The 22,252-nt window shown below is 38.8% G+C and overlaps 1 protein-coding gene across 17 annotated transcripts in view; it reads left to right on the forward strand.

The window, feature by feature from the left end:
* snap91 (synaptosome associated protein 91kDa) overlaps positions 1 to 22,252 on the forward strand; it is a 78,719-nt gene that overhangs the window by 42,371 nt on the left and 14,096 nt on the right. For 10 of the 17 annotated variants that reach the window (XM_012962769.3, XM_012962768.3, XM_012962772.3 and 7 more), the window contains 9 exon segments: positions 6,675 to 6,696; positions 7,367 to 7,476; positions 7,628 to 7,728; positions 10,404 to 10,418; positions 10,530 to 10,706; positions 17,504 to 17,611; positions 18,146 to 18,436; positions 21,064 to 21,141; positions 21,260 to 21,331. In XM_012962769.3, the coding sequence (XP_012818223.1) occupies positions 6,675 to 6,696; positions 7,367 to 7,476; positions 7,628 to 7,728; positions 10,404 to 10,418; positions 10,530 to 10,706; positions 17,504 to 17,611; positions 18,146 to 18,436; positions 21,064 to 21,141; positions 21,260 to 21,331 (974 nt within the window). 17 annotated transcript variants of the gene reach the window in all.

A 22,252-nucleotide genomic window follows, 5' to 3' on the forward strand; every position in this document is an offset into this window, starting at 1 on the left:
CTTGCCACTCTTCCATAAAGGCCAACTTTGTGCAGTGCACGACTAATAGTTGTCCTATGGACAGATTCCCCCACCTGAGCTGTAGATCTCTGCAGCTCGTCCAGAGTCACCATGGGCCTCTTGGCTGCATTTCTGATCAGCGCTCTTCTTGTTCGGCCTGTGAGTTTAGGTGGACGGCCTTGTCTTGGTAGGTTTACAGTTGTGCCATACTCCTTCCATTTCTGAATGATCGCTTGAACAGTGCTCCGTGGGATGTTCAAGGCTTTGGAAATCTTTTTGTAGCCTAAGCCTGCTTTAAATTTCTCAATAACTTTATCCCTGACCTGTCTGGTGTGTTCTTTGGACTTCATGGTGTTGTTGCTCCCAATATTCTCTTGGACAACCTCTGAGGCTGTCACAGAGCAGCTGTATTTGTACTGATATTAGATTACACACAGGTGCACTCTATTTAGTAATTATCACTCATCAGGCAATGTCTATGGGCAACTGACTGCACTCAGACCAAAGGGGGCTAAATAATTACGCACACCCCACTTTGCAGTTATTTATTTGTAAAAAATGTTTGGAATCATGTATGATTTTCGTTCCACTTCTCACGTGTACACCATTGGTATTGTATTGGTCTTTCAAGTGGAATTCCAATAAAATGATTCATGTTTGTGGCTGTAATGTGAAAAAATGTGGAAAAGTTCAAGGGGGCTGAATACTTTTGCAAGCCACTGTACATGTTGAAAGCCTACATATCCCATTTCAGGGATAGAACTATAGCAGGGGTTCTTTTTTCACATAGAAAAGAACAAAAAACCAAAGGCCAACTTTAGACTTGAGGAACAAAACTTTTATTTGAAGCAGTGAAAATGGTTCTTCATAATGGGGGGGAGGTGATGTGTTGGGAGATTCTGTTAATGCCTTTTAGGGCTTGGATGATTTTCTAGAACAAACATAATATCCAAGGCTATTTTTCTACCAAATTCTATCGTTAGTATAGATATTGTTATGTATAGTTTACATACAGCATGGAAAATAAGTAATGAACACATTAATGTTTTCTCAGTAAATATATTTCTAATGGGGCTTTTGACATGAAATTTACACCAGGTGTCGGCAACCACTGACACATACAAATAAATCAAAACAAATAAGTCTTCAAATTAAGTTATGTGTAATAATGTGGAATGACATAGGGAATAAATATTGAACACACAAAGAAAAGGAGGCGCAATAAGGCATTATAAGCCAAGAAACCTGCTGAAATCTGAAAGCAATCCTGCCCCCTATCAGTGCATATTAATATCAGCTGGTTTAGTCCAAACTGATGGCCTTTGAAAAGGTTTCTCATTACCAAGGTATCACACAAGAAGCATCTCATGATGGGTAAAAGGAAAGAGCTCTCTTAACATAGTAACATAGTAACATAGTAAGTTGGGTTGAAAAAAGACATACGTCCATCAAGTTCAACCATAATGCCTATACCTAACCTGCCTAACTACAAGTTGATCCAGAGGAAGGCAAAAAACCCCATCTGAAGCCTCTCTAATTTGCCTCAGAGGGGAAAAAATTCCTTCCTGACTCCAAGATGGCAATCGGACCAGTCCCTGTATCAACTTGTACTAAGAGCTATCTCCCATAACCGTGTATTCCCTCACTTGCTAAGAATCCATCCAGCCCCTTCTTAAAGCTATATAATGTATCAGCCAGTACGACTGATTCGGGGAGGGAATTCCACAACTTCACAGCTCTCACTGTAAAAAATCCTTTCCGAATATTTAAATGGAACCTCCCTTCTTCTAAACGGAGTGGGTGCCCTCGTGTCCGTTGGAAGGACCTACTGGTAAATAAAACATTAGAGAGGTTATTATATGATCCCCTTATATATTTATACATAGTTATCATGTCACCTCTTAAGCGCCTCTTCTCCAGTGTAAACAGACCCAACTTGGCCAGTCTTTCTTCATAACCGAGACTTTCCATACCCTTTACCAGCTTAGTTGCCCTTCTCTGGACCCTCTCTAGCTCAATAATGTCCTGTTTGAGCACTGGAGACCAAAACTGAACAGCATATTCTAGATGGGGCCTTACCAGTGCTCTGTAAAGGGGAAGAATAACCCCCTCCTCCCGTGAATCTATACCCCTTTTAATACAGCTCAGAACCTTGTTTGCCCTTGCAGCTGCTGCCTGGCATTGCTTGCTACAGCCAAGTTTATTATCTACAAGGACTCCAAGATCCTTCTCCATTATGGATTTGCCTAGTGCAGTCCCATTAAGGTTATACGGGGCTTGCATATTTTTACATCCCAGGTGCATGACCTTACATTTATCCACATTAAATCTCATCTGCCACTTAGCTGCCCAGATTGCCAGTTGGTCAAGATCCTGCTGCAGGGATGTCACATCCTGGATAGAATTGACTGGTCTGCAGAGTTTTGTGTCATCTGCAAACACTGATACATTACTCATAATACCCTCCCCTAAGTCATTTATGAACAAATTAAACAAAAGTGGACCCAGTACAGAACCCTGAGGGACCCCACTGAGAACCTTACTCCAAGTAGAGAATGTGCCATTAACAACCACCCTCTGTACCCGATCCTGTAGCCAGTTTTCTATCCATGTGCAAACGACTTCACTAAGACCAATAGACCTTAGCTTAGAAAGCAGTCGTTTGTGGGGAACGGTATCAAATGCTTTGGCAAAATCCAAATAGATTATATCTACTGCATCCCCACTGTCCAGCTTCTTACTTACCTCATCATAAAAAGCAATTCAATTGGTCTGACATGACCTGTCCTTCATAAAGCCATGCTGATTACTGCTCATAATGCCATTCTCCACTACATAATTTTGAATGTGATCCCTTAACAAGCCTTCAAATAACTTGCCCACCACGGATGTCAAACTTACAGGCCTATAATTGCCAGGCTGAGATCTTATTCCCTTTTTAAATATGGGAGTGACATTCGCCTTCTTCCAATCACTAGGTACCATACCTGATGAAAGAGAGTCTGAGAATATCAGAAACAAGGGCCACTGCAATTCTGCCCCTAGCTCTCTCAGTACCCGAGGGTGTATTCCATCTGGCCCAGGTGCCTTGTTTACATTTATCGTGTGTAACCCTTTAAGCACCATATCCTGTGCCAACCACTGTGTAGTTGGAGCTGAGGCAACAGTGAAGCTATTGGGTGAGACTTGGCCCACTGGCTCCTCTACTGTATACACAGAAGAAAAGAACTGGTTAAGCACATCTGCCTTTTCTGTATCCGCTGTAACCATATTGTTATTATAACTCAATGGGGCCACACCCTCAACCTGCATCTTTTTACTATTAATATACTTAAAAAACTTTTTGGGGTTAGTCTTGGCCTCGGCCGCGATGCGCTCCTCATTTTCTATCTTTGCCTTCCGGATTGCTGTTTTACAACACTTGTTATAGTGTTTATATTCATTAAACGCAGCTACTGTCCCCTCTGACTTATATTTCTTAAAAGCTTTCCTTTTTTTCCCTATTAACTTCTTTACCTCAGAGTTAAGCCACATAGGGTGATTCTTAACACTTCTACTTTTTCTTATTAATGGAATGAATTGAGAACAGTAATGATTTAATATCATTTTAAATGACAACCATTTCTGCTCTGTATTTTTATCAGAAAACATAATGCCCCAATCTATGCCCTGAAGCGCTGCCCTTAAGGAGCTAAAATTTGCCTTCCTAAAATTCAGTGTCTTTGTTGCCCCCGTGTAAATTTGTTTCCTGCACCAAACATCAAATGAAATAACATTATGGTCACTATTACCCAGGGGTTCAACCACTTGCACATTTGCTATACGTTCTGGGTCATTAGTATAGCATTGTTCCTGGTTGGCTCCTCAACAACCTGTGACATAAAGTTGTCGTGCAGCAAGTTTATAAACTTGTTCCCATTTACTGTCCTGGCAGTACTATTGCCCCAGTCAATATCAGGGTAATTAAAATCCCCCATTATTATCACTTGCCCCAAACTAGCAGCCTTTTCTATTTGCAACAGGAGCTGGGCCTCCTCCTCTTCGCTTACATTAGGGGGTCTATAGCATACCCCTACAATTAGCTTGGTAGATTCTTTACTATCTGTGAGAAGCTCAACCCATAAGGATTCAGCTCCCTCTGTTACCCCCATCACTTCCTCCTTAATATTTGCTTTTAAGTCGTGCTTAATGAACAGACACACTCCTCCTCCTTTCCTATTGCCCCTGTCCCTCCGAAACAATGTATACCCCCCAATATTAACAGCCCAGTCATGAGACTCATTCATTAAGACCTTTGCAACCTTATTGTTGCAAAACATACTGATGCCATTGGTTACAGATGTATTTCTAAGCTTCTGAATGTTCTATTGAGCACTGTTGCGGCCATAATCCGGAAGGGGAAAGAACATAATTTCACACCAAACTGGCCACGACCATGTTCCCCTCGCAAGATTTCTGATAGTCAAAAGAATAATCAGCAGAGTTTTCCAAGAGCCAATAAGGAAGGATGAATGGAGAAATGTACTGGGACATTCTTGATAAGAATCTGCTGCAATCTACCAGGATGCTGAAGGTAAAATGAGGGTGGACATTTCAGCAAGACAATGATCCCAAACACACAGCCAAGGAAATTCTCAGTTGATTTCAGAGAAAGAAAATAAAGCTGCTACAATGACCCAGTCAATCACCCGACTTGAATCCAATTGAAAATCAATGGAAAGAACTGAAGATCAGAGTTCATAGAAGAGGCTCTGGAACCTTCAAGATTGTGTGGAAGAATGGGCCAAAATCCCACCTGAGCAATGCGTGCAACTAGTTTCTCTATACATGAGGCACCTTGAAGCTGTCATTACCAACAAAGGCTTTTCTACTAAGTATCATATACATTTCAGTAAGTGGGTTCTTTGTTTTTGTGGATTACTTGGGTTGTTACCAACATCTGGTGTAAATTTCATTTTAATAGCCCCATTAGAAATATATTTACTGAGAAAAACATTGATGTATTTAATACATATTTTCCCTGCTGTAAGTGAGTGTATAGATAGGATCAGTAAGAGTGTGTATGTATGTGCACTGGGGTTCATTTGGAAAGGTTGAATTAATAGATTTAATTGGTCTTTTTTTAACCCTATTCAGCTATGTAAGTTTTAATTTTTGTATTCGGTTTAGTAACCCTTTAACAGTGGCGTAACCACTGTCCAGCCAGGGGTGGTAAGGGGGCCCAGACTGCAGGGTCTGCCTCGCAATGATGCTATTTTTTTAACAAATTTTGCTGGGCAGCCTTGACATTTTTTAGGAGGGGGGTGGTGATGCTGACATTTATACCATACCATTGCCCTTAAGGGTTGCCACCTTTTTGTGGGCCCCTTACCAGCCAATGACGTGGAGATGGGGGATGGAACCAAGAGGGATGGGTGCATAAGGGGCAGAGTTGCTACACCATCGGGCAAAGGAGAGGAAGAATCAGCTAGAAGGTGGTGCGGAAGAGGTATTGGGCAGGATGGAGGGGGGGTTGAGGGTAGAATTGGAGTTGAACAGGGGCGGGTGGAGGCTGAACAACTAGGGATTACAAATTTACCCGCATTTATATTGCAGGTACATTTGTAATACTGGCCCTGGCTGGTATTTTACTGGCTAGGTCGGTAGGCTGGGTGGCAACCCTGCTGTCCTTTTTGTATGTAAAAGGGGACGCAGACAAATTATACTTCTGTATTCTGTAATGAGTTAAAGAACCAGTGAATAAGACCTTTTACCAATTAGTTAGTGACGCAGTAAATCTAATTTTAACAGGCTAACAAGTTCTCTTCAGGTGTTACGGTACAATTATCTCCTTATTTAGAAAAAAATTACTATTTTCACTTGTTTTAGAAGTAAAATTGTTTTAGAAGTAAAAATGGCTCACCACATACAGTATCTAAAATATCAAAATGACTCTAACGTAAAATCTTCAAGTTTCTTGGCTTCTAAGCATTTTTCTTTTTAAAGCGGACCTGTCACCTTAAGAAATAATTCCAAAATGTTTTCTATTGTGGTTTTCAAGCAAAATAAACTTTACTTACACTATATAAATTATTTTAATCTTAGTTTCTTCAGCCTTGGAATTCACAATTGCAGCATGCAGGCAGGGGCCATTTTGTGGGCACTGTTATCAAAGCAGGCATTGCATCCTGCCAAAATCTTGTTTCTGTGCCAGTATGGAGGGACCTAATGCCCATGTCCATGCACTGGTTACAAAATTACATGGTGAGGAGGGAGGGGGAATGTGAGGGGTGCAGCAACATCTAAGAAGTTCTGAATTGAAAATGAAAGTAACTGTCTGCCCCACCCCTATGCCTAAGGCATAGAGGCGGGGCAGGCAATATATGACTGACAGCTGGGATTTTTAAATGCTTTTATAATAGGTATGGATGTGGTAATAAAAAAATGATTTTGGGTTTCTTGTTTAATTTGAAAAGGGCTTTTATTATACAGCTTTTTATGTCTGGGTGACAGGTCCACTTTAAGCACATACAGTTGAGGTATTTTAGCTTTATATAGTCCTCTGACAACATGGTATTTTTATTGGCATATTAAATATGTATGTAAACAGAAAAATACGCAATGAAGATAATTACATTTTGCAATGAAGATAATTACATTTTGTAATGCTTTCTCTATTATTCTTCTGGTTTCAGATCTGGATCTCCAGTTGGGAAGGTACAAGTTAATTGTTATTTTTTTTTATTGTGTGAATTTAATTCTTTCTATGAAATTATATTTCTTTCCTGAAAAAGACCTCCTTCATGTATTTAATACTTAAGGCCATTGGTCTACACAATCTACAGTTCTTTATGGAATTTTAAACATTGTTTAATCAGGCAACGGTAAACATTTTGTGGTATATTTCTCAAGGGTAAAAGGACAGTTCCCAGAAAAAGCAACATCACCAGTACAGTAATGTTGGCTTGCACACTATAATAAATATGCCCCCATATGTAACCATGTGGCACTAAATAGCACAAGTGATGGTGGATGGTTTGGGGTTTAAAAGCCAACTTAGTTTGTCCAGGTGCAGTAACCTATAACAACTAATAAGGTAGGTGACCTGTAAATGCTGCATGTGCCTGCACCCTGGTGGGTTTAATGCTTCTGGGTGCAGACACAACAAGATCTTTTACGTGTAGGCGCAGATTGTAAACCTGTGCTTATCCACAGGCTGAAAATCCACCCCATGTGTCCTTGCCCTAAAGGAGAATTAACACCTTAGCAGTGAGTTATTTGCTTCAACTTGACTGAAGAGAGAAATGTTAGATAACTGTTAGTGTGGAAATCATTCTGTATGCAACAGATATCTGAATATAGTTTTCTTTTATGTGTACCTGTTTAGTCATCTCCTGCAACAACCGTCACGTCGCCTAATGCAACCCCATCTAAAACAGTAGACACCTCACCACCTATCGACCTTTTTGCAACTGCAAGTGCAGCAGCTGCAATATGGTGAGTCTAAACAACAAGAGACATGTTCTTGTAAAATATATTTTTCAAATGTCTGTACCTTGCTGTTTCTTTGTACCATGTTGGTGTCGGAGAAACAGGTTGTGCAAGCTCCTAGTACTATTTACAGTACTTTTTCTGCTTTCGTATACAGCTCACCGAAACTGTCCAATGATCTTCTGGACTTGCAGCCAGACTTCAGCTCTACTACAGTATCTGCTTCAGCGTTGCCTGGAGGTGCTAGTGCATGGGGAGGTAAAACCATTTTCCCCCATAATGTTCTTCCCAAAATATTAACAAGATCAAATTCACATTCTTATTTTTGTACACTGCAAATAAGATGAATTTTTGGCCACCTGGACACAGTCGGTAGGAAATTAAGCTAATGAGAAAAGGAACGTCCTGTGATGTTGCTCTTTTTCGAACAGACCAGTATAATGTTAGATGACTCTTTTTTGCTCACAATCTTAATTTTATGAGCATAGCAACATCACAAGACTTTGCTTTTATTTAGCTGTGTGCAGTCAACTGAAATTAACAGCAGGTGGTACTGCTGTTTCAGATTCTTTATATTGGCAATGTAAAAACTGCTAATATTTTGAAAACAAGAAATAAAAAAGTTTATTTAAAAAATGCACTCCTTTAAAGGAGCCCTTCATCTTCTCAAAACACATATCATTTTCCAGTAGTAAAACACAAATAACTCTTTGCAGTTTCTTTATATTTTCTTTTTTTACCGATTTTCTAAAAAATGAAAGTTTATAATTCATTTTGTTCCCGGCTTGTCTTTTGTTACCCAGTAGCAGCACAGTAAGCCAGATAATCAATTTTCTAATAATTTTTCTAATTAATTTGATGCTTTGGTTAAAGAAACAGTAACACCAAAAAATTAAAGAGTTTTAAAGTAAATAGAATATATTATACTAGTGCCCTGCACTGGTAAAAGTTGTGTGTTTGCTACAGAAAAGCTACTATAGTTTATATAAATAAGCTGCTGTGTAGCCCCGTGGGCAGCCATTCAAGCTGGAAAAAAGGAGAAAAGGCACAGGTTACATAGCAGATAACGGATAAGCTCTGTAGAATACAATAGTGTTTTATCTGTTACCTGCTAAGTGCCTGTGCCTTTTCTCCTTTGAATGGCTGCCCCCATGGCTACACAGCTGCATTCTTTATATAAACTATAGTAGTGTTTCTGAGGCAAACACACCAGTTGTACCAGTGCAGCGCAACAGTACATTATATTGGAATTTCTTTTATACACTTGAATTTTTTGATGTTACTGTTCCTTTAAGATATATCTGCATCAGTTTTAACATAATTCTGGGGAATGTTGTACATTTTTTAAAAATGATATGTGTTGGAAGGTGAGTGCTGGATCATGGGGTCTTGCCATGCCATTTGTTACCAGCAAAGAAATATCAAAGTCCAGTCCCTGGTTCTTAAGCCTAACTGATGAACAGCTGGTTCTGTGACAAGACTGGCCTCTAATTGGATATATAAATGACAAAATCACTGGGAGTTCAGGGACACTACACAACCAATTAACAGCTATATTGGCTTGGAGGTTGCTCAGACTTTCCAATCTATCTGATAAAAATCAGTTTGTATTAATGGAACATGCTTGGTTACATCCTTTGTACAAATGGGTATAATTGGCAATCGTTTTGTGTTTTATGGGATTTTTAGCAGCCCGGCCCCCATGCAAAAAAATCTTCGGAGGGGCCTGGTGCAGAGTAGCAAACCCTACCCAGCCCGCTTGCCCCTGCCTGCAAACGGCAAGTAAATCCCTTGGTAAAAAATGTGGCTAATTTTTTTTTTGCTGGACAGCATTTTCAAGATGCTGCTACACGGCTTAATAAATTTACTGTTTCATAGTACATTGCAATGCCTGGTGATCAAATGGTGATGTGGGGTGATTTTGGCTGCTTTTTTTTTTTTTTTTTAACAAAATGATAACTATGACCCTTAGCTACAACACAATACTTAAAGTTGCAAGCGAGTAGATAAGGAGGAAGAAGCGTATGAACTAGAGAGAGTACGCTGATGTGGGAATTGGGAGGATGGAGATATTGGAGAAGTAGTTGGTGGGATGGGGAGTGAGCACTAAGATTCTGAGAAGCAGGAGGAGAGACTGTAAGGGTAGGGCATCAGAGAACGACAAACACAGCTATACTGGGTAAATTGTCCCCTGCAGTTAAATGCCCTCCCATACAGATTCTATAACTTAAAGATCTGGACTTTCCTTCTTATGTGCAGGAGAACACATGCCTGTCTAACTAGCAAATGGAAGGGTAAAACATTATGCCAAATACTTACTCAGTGTGTCTGAAAGAATAACTTTTTCAGGATATATTTAATCTGCACAAATTACAAAGTGTCCCTACAGATATTGTTCCTTTGCCAGTGAGGTTTTTTGCTAAGCATCTTCTTCATTTACTGTATAATGTTTCTTGTCAGTTATGAATTAAGAATTTGTGTACACAAGAAACATGCTATATGCATCTTGTTGGGAAAGCAAATGAGAAATAAAATGAGAAGCAGTAGTAGTGCATGCAGTAATTGCGGAAAAATTCCAAGAGGTAGGAATGAAGAGGAACCCTAAAACTAGTTTCATTCTTGCTGGCAACAGAGTGGAACATTATTCTAGATTTAAGGGAAAGATGGTACTAATTTTTTTATTTTTATGTTTCTGTGAGGCATATTTTCATCATCATAAAGCATAAATAAAATGGCTTTGTGCTTTTTAGCCATAGATATTACATGGACAGGTATCCAATGCATTGCAACCAAAACTTGTACTACGATATAAGTTGATTAAAGTGCAACTATCATTCTCTGTTTTTGGTTATATAGGGTATGCAGATTTTGCTGTATACATCATTAATTCTTCATCTTTTTATTAACTGCTTACTTACTGGACCAAAACTCAGATCTTTTGGGTGAGGGTGAGTAGTCCTATCCTGCCTATTCGTTCTCTCTCTGTCCCTGTGTTTTTCTATATATTCTGTGATGTGAACCATGGCTTCCTTTTAATCTCTATACTTTGTTACATGCAGACTCTCTTTCTGCACCTTCTGCTTCTACTGTTACCTCAGAGGCTCCTCAGCTTTCAGATCCTTTCTCAGCTGAACCCAGTGCATCTATTGCTGCTCCAAGTGAAACTACAAACTCTTCAGTTTCTGCAGCAGCTACAAATATCCCTACTAGCTCAGCTGAGGTTGATCTTTTCGGAGGTTAGTATATTGACCTAGAAATCCATTATTCGTTTTGGATTTAATAGTATAATTCTTATAACATAACTTAGCAAGAATTTAGCAAAGGGTATATTTTAGATAGTAAGACTCTATAGCTTAGCAGGGCAACTTTTCCATTAGTTAATAAAATAAAATAGCCAGGCTTTGATTGGCTATTTTGACTTAGTTGACAACAGTTAAAATGTGGTATTTTTCTCCGTGCTAAGTAACTGGTTTTGTTTTATGTTCTGTAATGTTATATATTGGTCTTGATTTTCTTACTTGACATATCTATTCACATTGTATTTGTCTCAAGGCAAGTAACGTGCCGTCCTAACACCAGATGTCCCTTTTGGGTACTATGACTTGAGAGGTAGATGATATATTAGTGCATGGAGAACCAAGCGAAATTTGATAAGAATTAGGCATTAAGCTCCAAGGCAGTGGTATATGAAACAATATGTTCCTTGGTATCCACTACAGTTTTTACTAAATGCCATAAAATACCCTGCCATACACAATACTGAGAATTGGCCCTGCTAAAACAAACTTAGAGACAATTATCAGTAAATCATCAGCATTGTCTGTTTCTGTAGCAACGACAAGTAACTGCTACTAGTAGCTCTGTGTATCTTTACCCTTAGGATACCAGCAAATACTGGATCAACTACAAAAGATTTGAAACGGAATACAACACCTGATTTGCATATTCTAATTAGTAAATTTGTGAAAAAGTTTTAGCAAAAACAAAGTGAACTTAATGTCTAAAGTGACATGATAAAAGGTATTTGGATTGGGTTTAGCCAGGTACTGGGATTTGGCTGAATTCTGCAAAAAATGCTTGGATTCATGCATCCCTATTATCAATATGTTGGTTCATGCATACCAGACAGATGAGCAATTCCGAATTAGTTGACTAGATACATTGCTTGATAGAGGACTTGGAGAAGCCCAAAATGTTGCTCAGGGGCACATATTTTACTGCCGAAAGCTTGTACTGTGTAAATACTCTGAATCAGTTGACTAGGACATGAACCAGGAGTTCAAGTTAACAGCTTCACCAAAGGATCAGGCTGCAGACAGTTAACACAATATTATATATAATGCACCCAAAATACCAGGGGTCTGGTGTGTAGTGCATACAAGCCTATGGTTAGATGTCTTATTCCTTGCCCTGTCATCAACACACTAAGCAAGAGGTGTGGAACACTTCAGAATAAACCTACAAATATGAGCACAGGGAAAGGGTCTGCTAGTTTTATTGTGGTATGGGTATATTTGCTTGGCAAGGTTTAAGATGAGCTCATTTTATGACAAAATGTTTCTTCACTGAAAGTGGAATGTTCCAAGAAGATGTTACTTGTCCCAGTCACTAGTTCCTAACCCAGGGTGTGCAGAAGAAGCCACCTCTGTTTATTGTGCAGTGTTATGTGCTATTGGTATCCCAGGCACTGTGACTTTAACATAATGTTGTAATTCTTCCTGTGACCAATAAACCTGCAGTTTTGTTACCAACCCTTAAAATGTTTTGAAATTCTCAAGCTTTTCTATCTCTTTAGAAAGATATATGGATCTTTTTGTAGCACAAACAAATTTAGAATCAGTGCTGAATTTTAGCTCCCTATGCTTCATTTCTAACTTGCAATGAAAATTGCTCTTTCATTTTTGTACTTAGTGTCCCCAGTAACCCAAAATCAGTTGACTGTTAGGTTTCAGTTTCATTGTTATTTTTTTCTCTCCTGGCCTAACCTGCTGCCTTGTTGCTAGAGTAGTTAAGACCTAGCAACAAAATTGGAAGTTTCAATTCCAAGCCTAGGGGGGCACATTTACTAACCCACGAACGGGCCGAATGCGTCCGATTGCGTTTTTTTCGTAATGATCGGTATTTTGCGTTTTTTTCGGAAATTATCGCGACTTTTTCGTTACCAATACGATTTGCGCGAAAAAACGCAAGTTTTTCGTAGCCATTCCGAAAGTTGCGCAAAATCTGGTGATTTTTTCATAGCGTTACAACTTGCACGAAAAGTCGTGATTTTTTCGTAGAGTTAAAACTTGCACGAAACGTTGCGCCTTTTAAGTTTTAACGCTACGAAAAAGGCGCGACTTTTCGCGCAAGTTTTAACGCTACGAAAAATCGCAAGATTTTGCGCAACTTTCGGAATGGCTACGAAAAACTCGCGTTTTTTCGCGCAAGTCGTAATGGCTACTAAAAACTCGCGTTTTTTCGCACAAGTCGTAATGGCTACTAAAAACTCGCGTTTTTTCGCGCAAATCGTATTGGTAACGAAAAAGTCGCGATAATTTCCGAAAAAGTCGCAAAATGTTCGTTTTCCAATCGGAATTTTTCCAATTCCGATTCGAATTCGTGTCTTAGTAAATCAGCCCCTATGTGTTGCAGTGCAAAACATGTCCATAGTCAAAAAAAATAAATAAAAAATAAAGACTAATTGCAAATAGTCTGACAATACTGCTGTCCAAACTATGCTTTTAACTGGCTAGCTTTTAGGGGGGGGCGGGGGCTTTAATAAACTTTTTACTTTTTTTTTAGAGCTAAAAGTTGCTGAACAAAAAGTTGCAACTTTTTCGAGAATTACTATGCAACAAAAATTTGACAATTCCGAAACTGAAAAAACTCCATATAAAACTTGATCATGTTAATGGCAGATGCCCCTTGCCTTCCCTGTAAGATCTTTCTTTGCTTAAAATTTTTAGAGGTTTTCAGATTTTTGAGGCAGGTTTTTGTGCGGCAATTAGTAAAAGTCGCGGTTTTTGCAACTTTTCTGCAGTTTTTTCCTACATGTACCTTTTCAGACTTTTTGATAAATGTCTGAGTTGAAAATCGAAATTTAAAAAGAAAAAAAATAAGAAAAATCTGAATTTTAGTAAATCTACATGCCATACTTTAACCAAAAGATGCTTGGGATAACCATGCTTAACTCAGAAACAAACTCATTTGCTACAGTTTTTTCTGTAGCCTTTATTATATTTAAGAGTTTTTTGGATTAGCTGTTGGTTGAAGCATGAGAGCCAGTGGAACTGTCACTGGTTTTAACTCGGCAACAGAGGATAAAGTTCACCCACCACGTGCGTCTGCAAGTGCATTAAGCAGAGTGCAATTTTGAGTGCATTCGCCATGTTTTTTTCCCCGCAATGCAGCATTTTTCCAATAACTTTTCCAAGGGGGCAATGTACTTGGTGCTGCTCCTACTGAAGTTTAAATAAATGATCACAACTATGCGTGCATTTTTTAAAGCAAATCGGATGCACTTGCGCATAAGTCTGTCTGGTGTCATTTCCAGTGTTTGTGTGCCAGTGACATGAACGCCCAGTTCTTTTGATGATGGGCATGACGGAAACCCTGGACCTTCTGCCTAGTCAGGAGTTTCCCTTGCATTAATGGGCGCAGCAGCGCTTGATTCAGAATAGAGGGCAGGAAGGACTGAGCGACAACAAGTGCAACTATATGGAAAGTGCGCATTTTGACGCAAGTACCTTTTAATAAAGTGGTTTTATATGGAACCAACTGCTGGGTAATTGCAGAGACTACACTTGCAGGCGTAAATGAGCCCTTATATGTCAAGATTTAACTGTTGTAACATTTCCAATTTGAACCTCACTGGTTGTGTTTTTAATGTTTTCAAATGTGTACCCTTTTCATTCATTAATCTGGGAACCCAATGTAATATTGCACTGTGATTTCTTTTGATATTTAGTAGCAACATAAGCATTGTGTTTCTGCCTTTAGAATATATGCTGTAGAAGAACAAATAGCATTTTTATCTTGTAAGCTTATTTAGCATAAGGTTGTTAGATTTCCCTTTTGGCTCTGGATTGTCATGTTTGGTTATACAAAAAGCAGAATTTAAGATATATGTCTATTGTATTGACAGCAAAGTAATTCACAAAGCTCACGTTATGTAGGAAGTATATTTTTGTACTTGTAACTGACCTAACCTGCTGCCCTACCTACCCTTTTGGTCACTGTGGTTTACTCATGGAGCATTGCAGTGCTTTGTCTGCAGTGCCTACCAATCAAAAAGCCCCCCTTGATCCTGTTTTTTTGTCTTTTTTTTTTTTTTATTCTAAGTGCCAAAGCTGGCCATACATGCACCAATAATATCGTACAAAACCTCGTTTCGTACAATATTCGTTTCTTGTATGGCAAGTCGGCGAGTCAATCGGCTGCTGATATCAGGCTGCTGATATCGGTCGACTCGCCAATCGGCCAGTTTAAAAGTTTTTGATCGGGCGCCATAGAAGGCGTCTGAGCAAAATCTGCCATCAGGGCTGAATCGGCAGAAGGAAGTAGAAATCCTATTGTTTCTACCTCCTTATCTGCCGTTTCAGCCCTGAACGTTAGTGGCTGATTGAACGATCTTTCGTGCAACCGATGGTCGCAGGAAAGATCACAAATCGCCACGTGTGTGGCCACCTTTAGTGTCAAAGTTCTAAGACCTTTTAAATTAGCATCAAGCACAGAACACACCTCAGGCAGGTGGCCAGCACACAGGATATGTGATTTAGTAAAGGAGAACAGAGGCCAACACCTTTAAGCAGGCAGAGGGGGTGTCAGTAAAAACAAAAATTATCAGAGAAAAAGAAATCGGGAGAGCATTTAGGAGCCAGTTCAATGTTCCCTCTAAGCTCCCTCTAATCAAGTTGTGGTGTGCACATTTTTTTAAAGCGCACACATGGCCTTAAAGGGGTTGTTCAACTCTGAGTTAACTTTCAGCATTATGTACACAGTAATATTCTGAGACAATATGCAATTGGTCTTCATTTTTTATTAATTGTTGTTTTTTTAATTACTTCAGTTTTTGTTCAGCAGCTCTCCACTTTGGAGTTATAGCAGCTATCTGGTTGCTAGATTTCAAATTACCTTAGCAACCAGGTTTTTATAGAAAAATAAGTTCTAAAAGGTAACAATAACCATTAAACTGTAACCCTCTAGTGCAATAGATTTTTGGCTCCTGTGGTCAATGACCCCCATTTTAAAGCTGCAAAAAATTAGGAGATGGCAAATAATCATAAGCTACACATATTAATAGTATGACAAATTGAAAAGTTGCTTAGCATTAGCCACTCTATCACATACTATAAAGTTAAAGGTGACCCCAGTCAAAACAAATTAGAGAGAACATTGATCCAGTTCATTTTAATATAGTTTTTTAACAATATTTTAATTGCCCTATTGTTATATCTGGTTTCTAAGTACAGGTATAGGACCTGTTTTCCAGAATGCTCAGGACCAAGGGTATTCCGGATAAGGGGTCTTTCCGTAATTTGGATCTCCATACCTTAAGTCTACTAAAAAATCAAGAAAACCTTAAATTAACCCACTAGGACTGTTCTGCCCACAATAAGGATTTATTATATCTTAGTTGGGATCAGCTACAAGCTACTGTTTTATTATTACAGAGAAAAAGGAAATCAATTTTAAAATTCTGAATTATTTGATTGAAATGGGAGTCTATGGGAGAAGAGCTTTCCGTAATTTGGAGCTTTCTGGATAATGGGTTTCAGGATAATGGATCCCATACCTGTATTATAGGAACATATTGTTTTGGCCATAAGTGGCAAAAAGTAAAAATCCACTTATTTTATATTTATGGTCATAGTCTGAGGAATGAATGACATTTAGCAATTATAGAATTTTCTCTTCCTGCCTGATATCCCTTTTATTCCTTGTTTTTTGATGCTTGCATTTCCTTTTTTACATTTTAAATCATAAATGCACGTAGCCCTTATTCATAGAGCTCCTGTTATCTTTTGTGTACCAATAACGTGGCAATGTTTCATTTGTTGGTGGAGCAGGATGTAGATGGAGCAAAGCTGACCATTTAATTCAATACTGCATTTAGGGAGTTACTAATTGCAGCCTAGAAGGACATCTAGGTATCTTCATTTGCTAGGGCAGCTTGGCTAAACAAGAGAAATCAGCTTATGGTCCTGCACTGTAATTATATCTTACTGTAATTATAGTAAGATACGTGAAAGTATTCTTGCAGATTATATCAGAATGTCTCATATAATCCGTCTCATGTCATATCTGTAAATCAGTAGTAAAATTCCCATTGCGGAGGCTGCATTGGAATACTCTAAAGCATGAAAACTGACCCAGCAAAATATCTTAAAAGGGCTGTTCACCTTTCATTAACTTGTAGTACGACATAGACATTGATATTCTGAAACACATTGCAATTGGTTTTCATTTTTTTTTAATGGTTTTTTTAAGTTCAGCAGCTCTCCAGTTTGGAATTTCAGTAGCTTTCTGGTTTCTAGGGTCATGTTTATCTTAGCGACCAGGCAGTGGTTTGAATGAGAGACAGGAATATGAATTGGAGAGGGACTGAATAGAAATATAAGGAACAAAAAGTAAAAATAAAATTGTAGCATTACAGAGCAATAGTTTTTGGCTTCCGGGGTGAGTGACCCCATTTATATCTGGAAATGGGCAAAAGAGGAAGGCAAATAATTTAAAAACTATAAAAAAAAAATAAAAAGTAAAGACCAATTGCAGTATTGCTAGGAATAGGATATATAACATACTAAAATATAACTTAAAGGTGAGCCTTTATCTTATTTTACCCTGAAAATGTCATAACATTAGATTCTCCTACACAATGCTGCCATTTTGCTCTGTTATCTGCTCATCCAATAAAAATGCCACCAGACTAAAAATAAAATCATTGATCTATGCACTAAGAAAAGGTAACACAAGAGAATAATTTAAACCTTTTTTTTCTCCCCTTTCCCATCTTTTGTTTTCTGCAAAACTAATTAAAATGGCACCCCAGATGCCTTTGCTGCTTCTCCAGGTGAAGCCACTGCAACACTAGATGGGGCCGCTGCACCACCCACCCCAGCCCCTGTTGCGGCAGCCCTTGATGCATGTTCGGGACACGGTGGGTTTCACATAAGTTGCTGAGAATTTCTGGCATGTGACCTTTCTTGCTTCATTCTTTTCTTCCTATCAGTGCGTTTCTTTCTTTAATTTTGTGCATGGATTACTTTTTGTTAAGTTATGTACTAAATATGGGCTGCATGAAAAGTATTTTAAAAATATTGGTTTTACATTTACTATTATGGCTAAAAATTATAAGGGTTTTATTATAGGCTCATATCTGCTAAGGTTAACCCAGACTAGGTCTGTACTGAGTACTGAGTTTTTTTGTGTGTTACTGACGTCTTGTGTACTATTAGATATATGTATCACCCTGCGCTTCTGTAGCTCCTTTGTTAAGGTGTCCTGTTTTTGTATGTAGCAAAGACTTGAGTTAGATGTTTTATACCCTGCTGATGTGGATGCATGGACTTTTTGACCAAAGAACGTTACATTAGTATGCCCCGTGTTTGACGTTTCCGTGTTTTTAGATTAATTGATTTCTGAGTTCCTTTCCTAACTGATCCTGTCTGTTCTCCACTTTTTTCCCTATAAGACCCCTTTGCCCCATCTGAAGGTAGTGCAGAAGCTGCTCCTGAGCTGGACCTTTTTGCTTTGAAGCCAACAGAAACCAGTGCTCCTGTAGTTACCCCCACAACTAGTGCAGCCTCTACAGTTCTTGCAACTACTCCTTCTCCTCCTCCTCCTCCTGCTGCAGTAGCTGCTGCTGCTGCTGCTACTACTACTACTACTACCACTACTACAACTGCTACTACCACTGCTGCCACCACATCTGCCAGCACCACCACCACAACTACTGCTCCTCCTGCTCTAGATATATTTGGTGGTAAATGTTTTTGTGTTTTTATTCTTTTCCTGGTTTGTGTGTAAGGGAATTCTCCTTCTCATTCCTTTACTGATTTATTTTTTCAACAGATCACATTAGTATTTTCAAAGGACCTTCCAGGCTACCACCATGATTTCTGTATGGAAATATTGATGAAGCTGACACATCAGATCCCAGCTTCTGGCATATTACATAATGCTATGAACTAGCTAAATATAGCTATTCTGCATGCAAGGAAAATATACTTTTACAAATAAGCATTCCATAAATGTTCTATTTCAAGTGATACCAAGCACTTTTAAGCCAATAGTGAGGCGACAATGGTATAAATGTTGGTGCTATTTCCCACGATATTATTTATCAATATTACAGTAGCACATTGGTTGCTCTTTTATGACAAAGTACCAGAATAATGGAGATCCCCAGAAATAAAAAATATAAAAATGGGCAAACAATACACAGTGGTATGAGGCAAAACTCCACCTGGTGACCAAAGGAGGATAGAACTAATGAACTCAATAATTAATTATAATAAAATCATTATAATTAAAAAATAATTAAAGCTCAAATGCCAGGATTTAGACCACTTACATGCAATGCCTCTAGGCATTGTATGTAAGGGGTCTTTACTGTTTTTTAATGGACTGAAATAAATGTATAATATTTTTTACTAATGAGTATTATTTGAGCTTTAATTATGGTGATCAGTTTACTGCTGTGCCCTCCACCACAAGCAGGAGCTAGTATGTTGAATAAAGAATAAAGTGGTATTACCCAATTATTTGCTAAGAATTGCTTGACTTTCTAGCCTTAGTTGTTTATTAAAGGACATGTAAAGCCTACATTTTCCTACAAAATATATCAGTTGGGCCCAAATGCCAAATGGCATCATTTGTATTGCACGTATCCCCTCCGTTTGCCAGCACCATCACATTTTCCTAATTTTCCCTCTCGCACATCTTCAGGGACGTTTCCACCTGCAAACAGCTTGTTTGCGCAATAAAGTTCATGTGATGAAGAATGCAGGCTTACACAGGCAGAACTTTCTTTGATCAAAAGTTCTGCTTTGATTGAGAACTGTGATGGTTAAGCTGAACTCGGGGAAAAAATAAGAGCAGACAGCTAGAGCAGAGTTTCTGTAGAAACCAGCAATACAATCTCTTTGTTGGCTGCTAGTCTGAAAGGTGTGTTTAGTAATCTGGAGAAGAACTGAGCATGCCCAGTAGCCAACAGCCAAAGCCAATTCCCAAGGGAGGGGGCCAAGTGGTTAGAGGAGGAGAAGGAAATCTTAAGTGATTAAGAGGATACTGCAAACTTATTATTAACCTTTCAACAACAGGAGTGACAGGTATTTAAAGACTTCAAAGAGGCTGTGTGGGGGGTTTACATGTCCTTTAAGGTGCCCTGAACACAAAAGGTGTAATTAGACTTTTCATAACCACTTCATTCCACACATGGCAATACTGTTCTCCCGAAATGGTTAATTGAATGCTTTAGTGGTCAGTTGCAAGGGCCACCCCTCGCCCACCCATATTGGTAGGGCAGGTTGCAAATTGTGAAAAGAATTCAGTATTGTGGTAGTTTTTTGCACTCCGCACCCTGCCTCACCAAATAAAAATGATTTCTCTTGTGTCAAGAGCATCTTAAAGGAGATGGAAAGGCTAATAAAGAGTTAATCTGTATCTAGAGGCATACCTTCAGTTCTCTGATTAGAGCCCTGAAGTCTCTCTATGTTTTACTTGTTTAGAACTTCAGAAGCATCATAGGAAAAAAAATGCGGAGCTCTGTAAAGGAAATACCCATCATGCAACGCTCCTTCACTAAGAACAAGACCAGTGTACATGTGCACTTTGCAAGACCATCAGGAAGCACATGTGCCTTATCCACTATGTGTGAGCGCACTTTCAAATACTAAAGCAGGAGCGCTCATGGCTGCGGAGTGCACAATATTTTTTGTCGAGCTCGCGTCTAGGGGTAGCAGGAGATTTGTGCATGTGCATTTAGTTAAACAGCGCCATCTTGGAGTAATTAAAATACCCAACATGTGGGCCGCAAGGAAGCAAGTATAGGGATAAATGGAAACGCACACTGCTGGAAATAGAAAAAAAAAAGCGATCAGGTAAAAGGACTGGAGGACTTTATATAAATAAACCCTTTCCTTCTCCTTTAGTAAACTTGGCAGCACCTTTTTGACAATTATCAGGTTGTACCACTTTCTTCTATGCAGCATTTGATAGGATTGTTTTGCCTCTAATAAAGATTCATTATATCTTAGTTGGAATCAAGTACTGTTCCATTATTAAAGAGAAAAGGGAAATTCATTGAAAAAAAATAATCATTTAATTAAAATGGAGTCAATGGGAGATGACCTTCCCGTAATTCAGAGCTTTCTGGATAATGAGTTTCTAGCTAATGGATCCCATATTTGTATTTTACTGCAGGCCCTCCTGGGGTCTAAATGGTTATCTAATAAGCTGGAAAACTGGGACTGCAATTATCTAAATTCATGTACAAAGGTGGTTTTTATATCCTGGTCCTTGTTTGCATGATTTTTTTCTTTTGCTTAATCTCAATATCAGTTATTCGTTTATCAGAAAAGAAATAACATTGCTTCTGCTTGGTCTTAGACTTATTTGACTCTGTTTCGGAGACCCCTGCTGCGACTAAGCCCGATGCTGCGCCTAGCATAGACCTGTTTGGCACAGGTAATGCATAGGTGTTTACATTTATGACTTTTTGCTCCATAAAACAATGCTGCATTTTTGCTTTATGTCATTGCTGAAAAAACTGATTTGGCTCTTATTTCCTTTTTGCTTTGAGAAGATGCTTTCTCATCTCCGCCACATGGGGCCTCCCCTGTGCCAGAGGCTTCCCTCACAGGAGACCTCTTGTCTGGTGAGTGCTTTTTATTCAAAGCACTTAAGCAATACATAAAATGCTGTGAAAATGTTATGTTATGTTTGGGAGGGTTTTATGAACCCTTCACTAATATGTGTAAGGTATTGCACAGTGGTTGCATGCGGATCTTCTGTACAATATCTTACTTCAAGATACATTTGCCTGCGGTATGTTTTTAGCAAACCATTGTTTACATCTTTCTGTAGCTCTCACTTGCATGACAAATATTCATTTTGCAAAGGTTCATTGTTCTGCAAATTATCCTGCTCCTACAGAGACAGTGGCTGCCCATACACAGGCAGATAATCAGCAGCTAAAATCTGACCGCATATGGCCGCCTTAAGTCCAATATGATATTCATATATCTGTTAAAAATAGTGCCAACTCAGTTTTGCCGTGGCCATAATATCATGGCTGTTTAGCATCTGGTTGCTAAAAGGAAGTCAGTATGTATATAAGGGGGTTGCAGGTCACAATTCCTTTTTTTTTCTTCCTTTCAATTGCTTATAAGCGATTGTAGATATATTTAATTTAAGTGATTATAAATGGTTCACTTAAGTTAACTTTTAGTATGCTACAGAATGGCAATTCCAAACCTTTTATTTGAACTTCATTATTTATTTGTTATAGTTTTTGAATTATTTTCCTTCCTCTTCGACTCTCTATTTTAAAGGAGAAGGAAAGTTACAATCACTGGGGGGTTCCATAATGTTAGGCACACCCCGATTGTAATTGCTTACCTGAAACTTCCGGCTGGTTCCCGTTAGGTGAAAACTGCACCAGTTGGGGTGTATGCAAGTGATTGCTCCTCCTTCTGTCTTCACGCATGCGCAGTAGAGTGAAAAGCCAAACCTTTTTGCTCAACGGTACATGCATGGCCCACAGAATCGCTGTAAAAGTAAGAGGGAAGGAAGAGGG

Source organism: Xenopus tropicalis, chromosome 5 (genome assembly GCF_000004195.4).
Source record: "Xenopus tropicalis strain Nigerian chromosome 5, UCB_Xtro_10.0, whole genome shotgun sequence".
NCBI lineage: Eukaryota > Metazoa > Chordata > Amphibia > Anura > Pipidae > Xenopus > Xenopus tropicalis.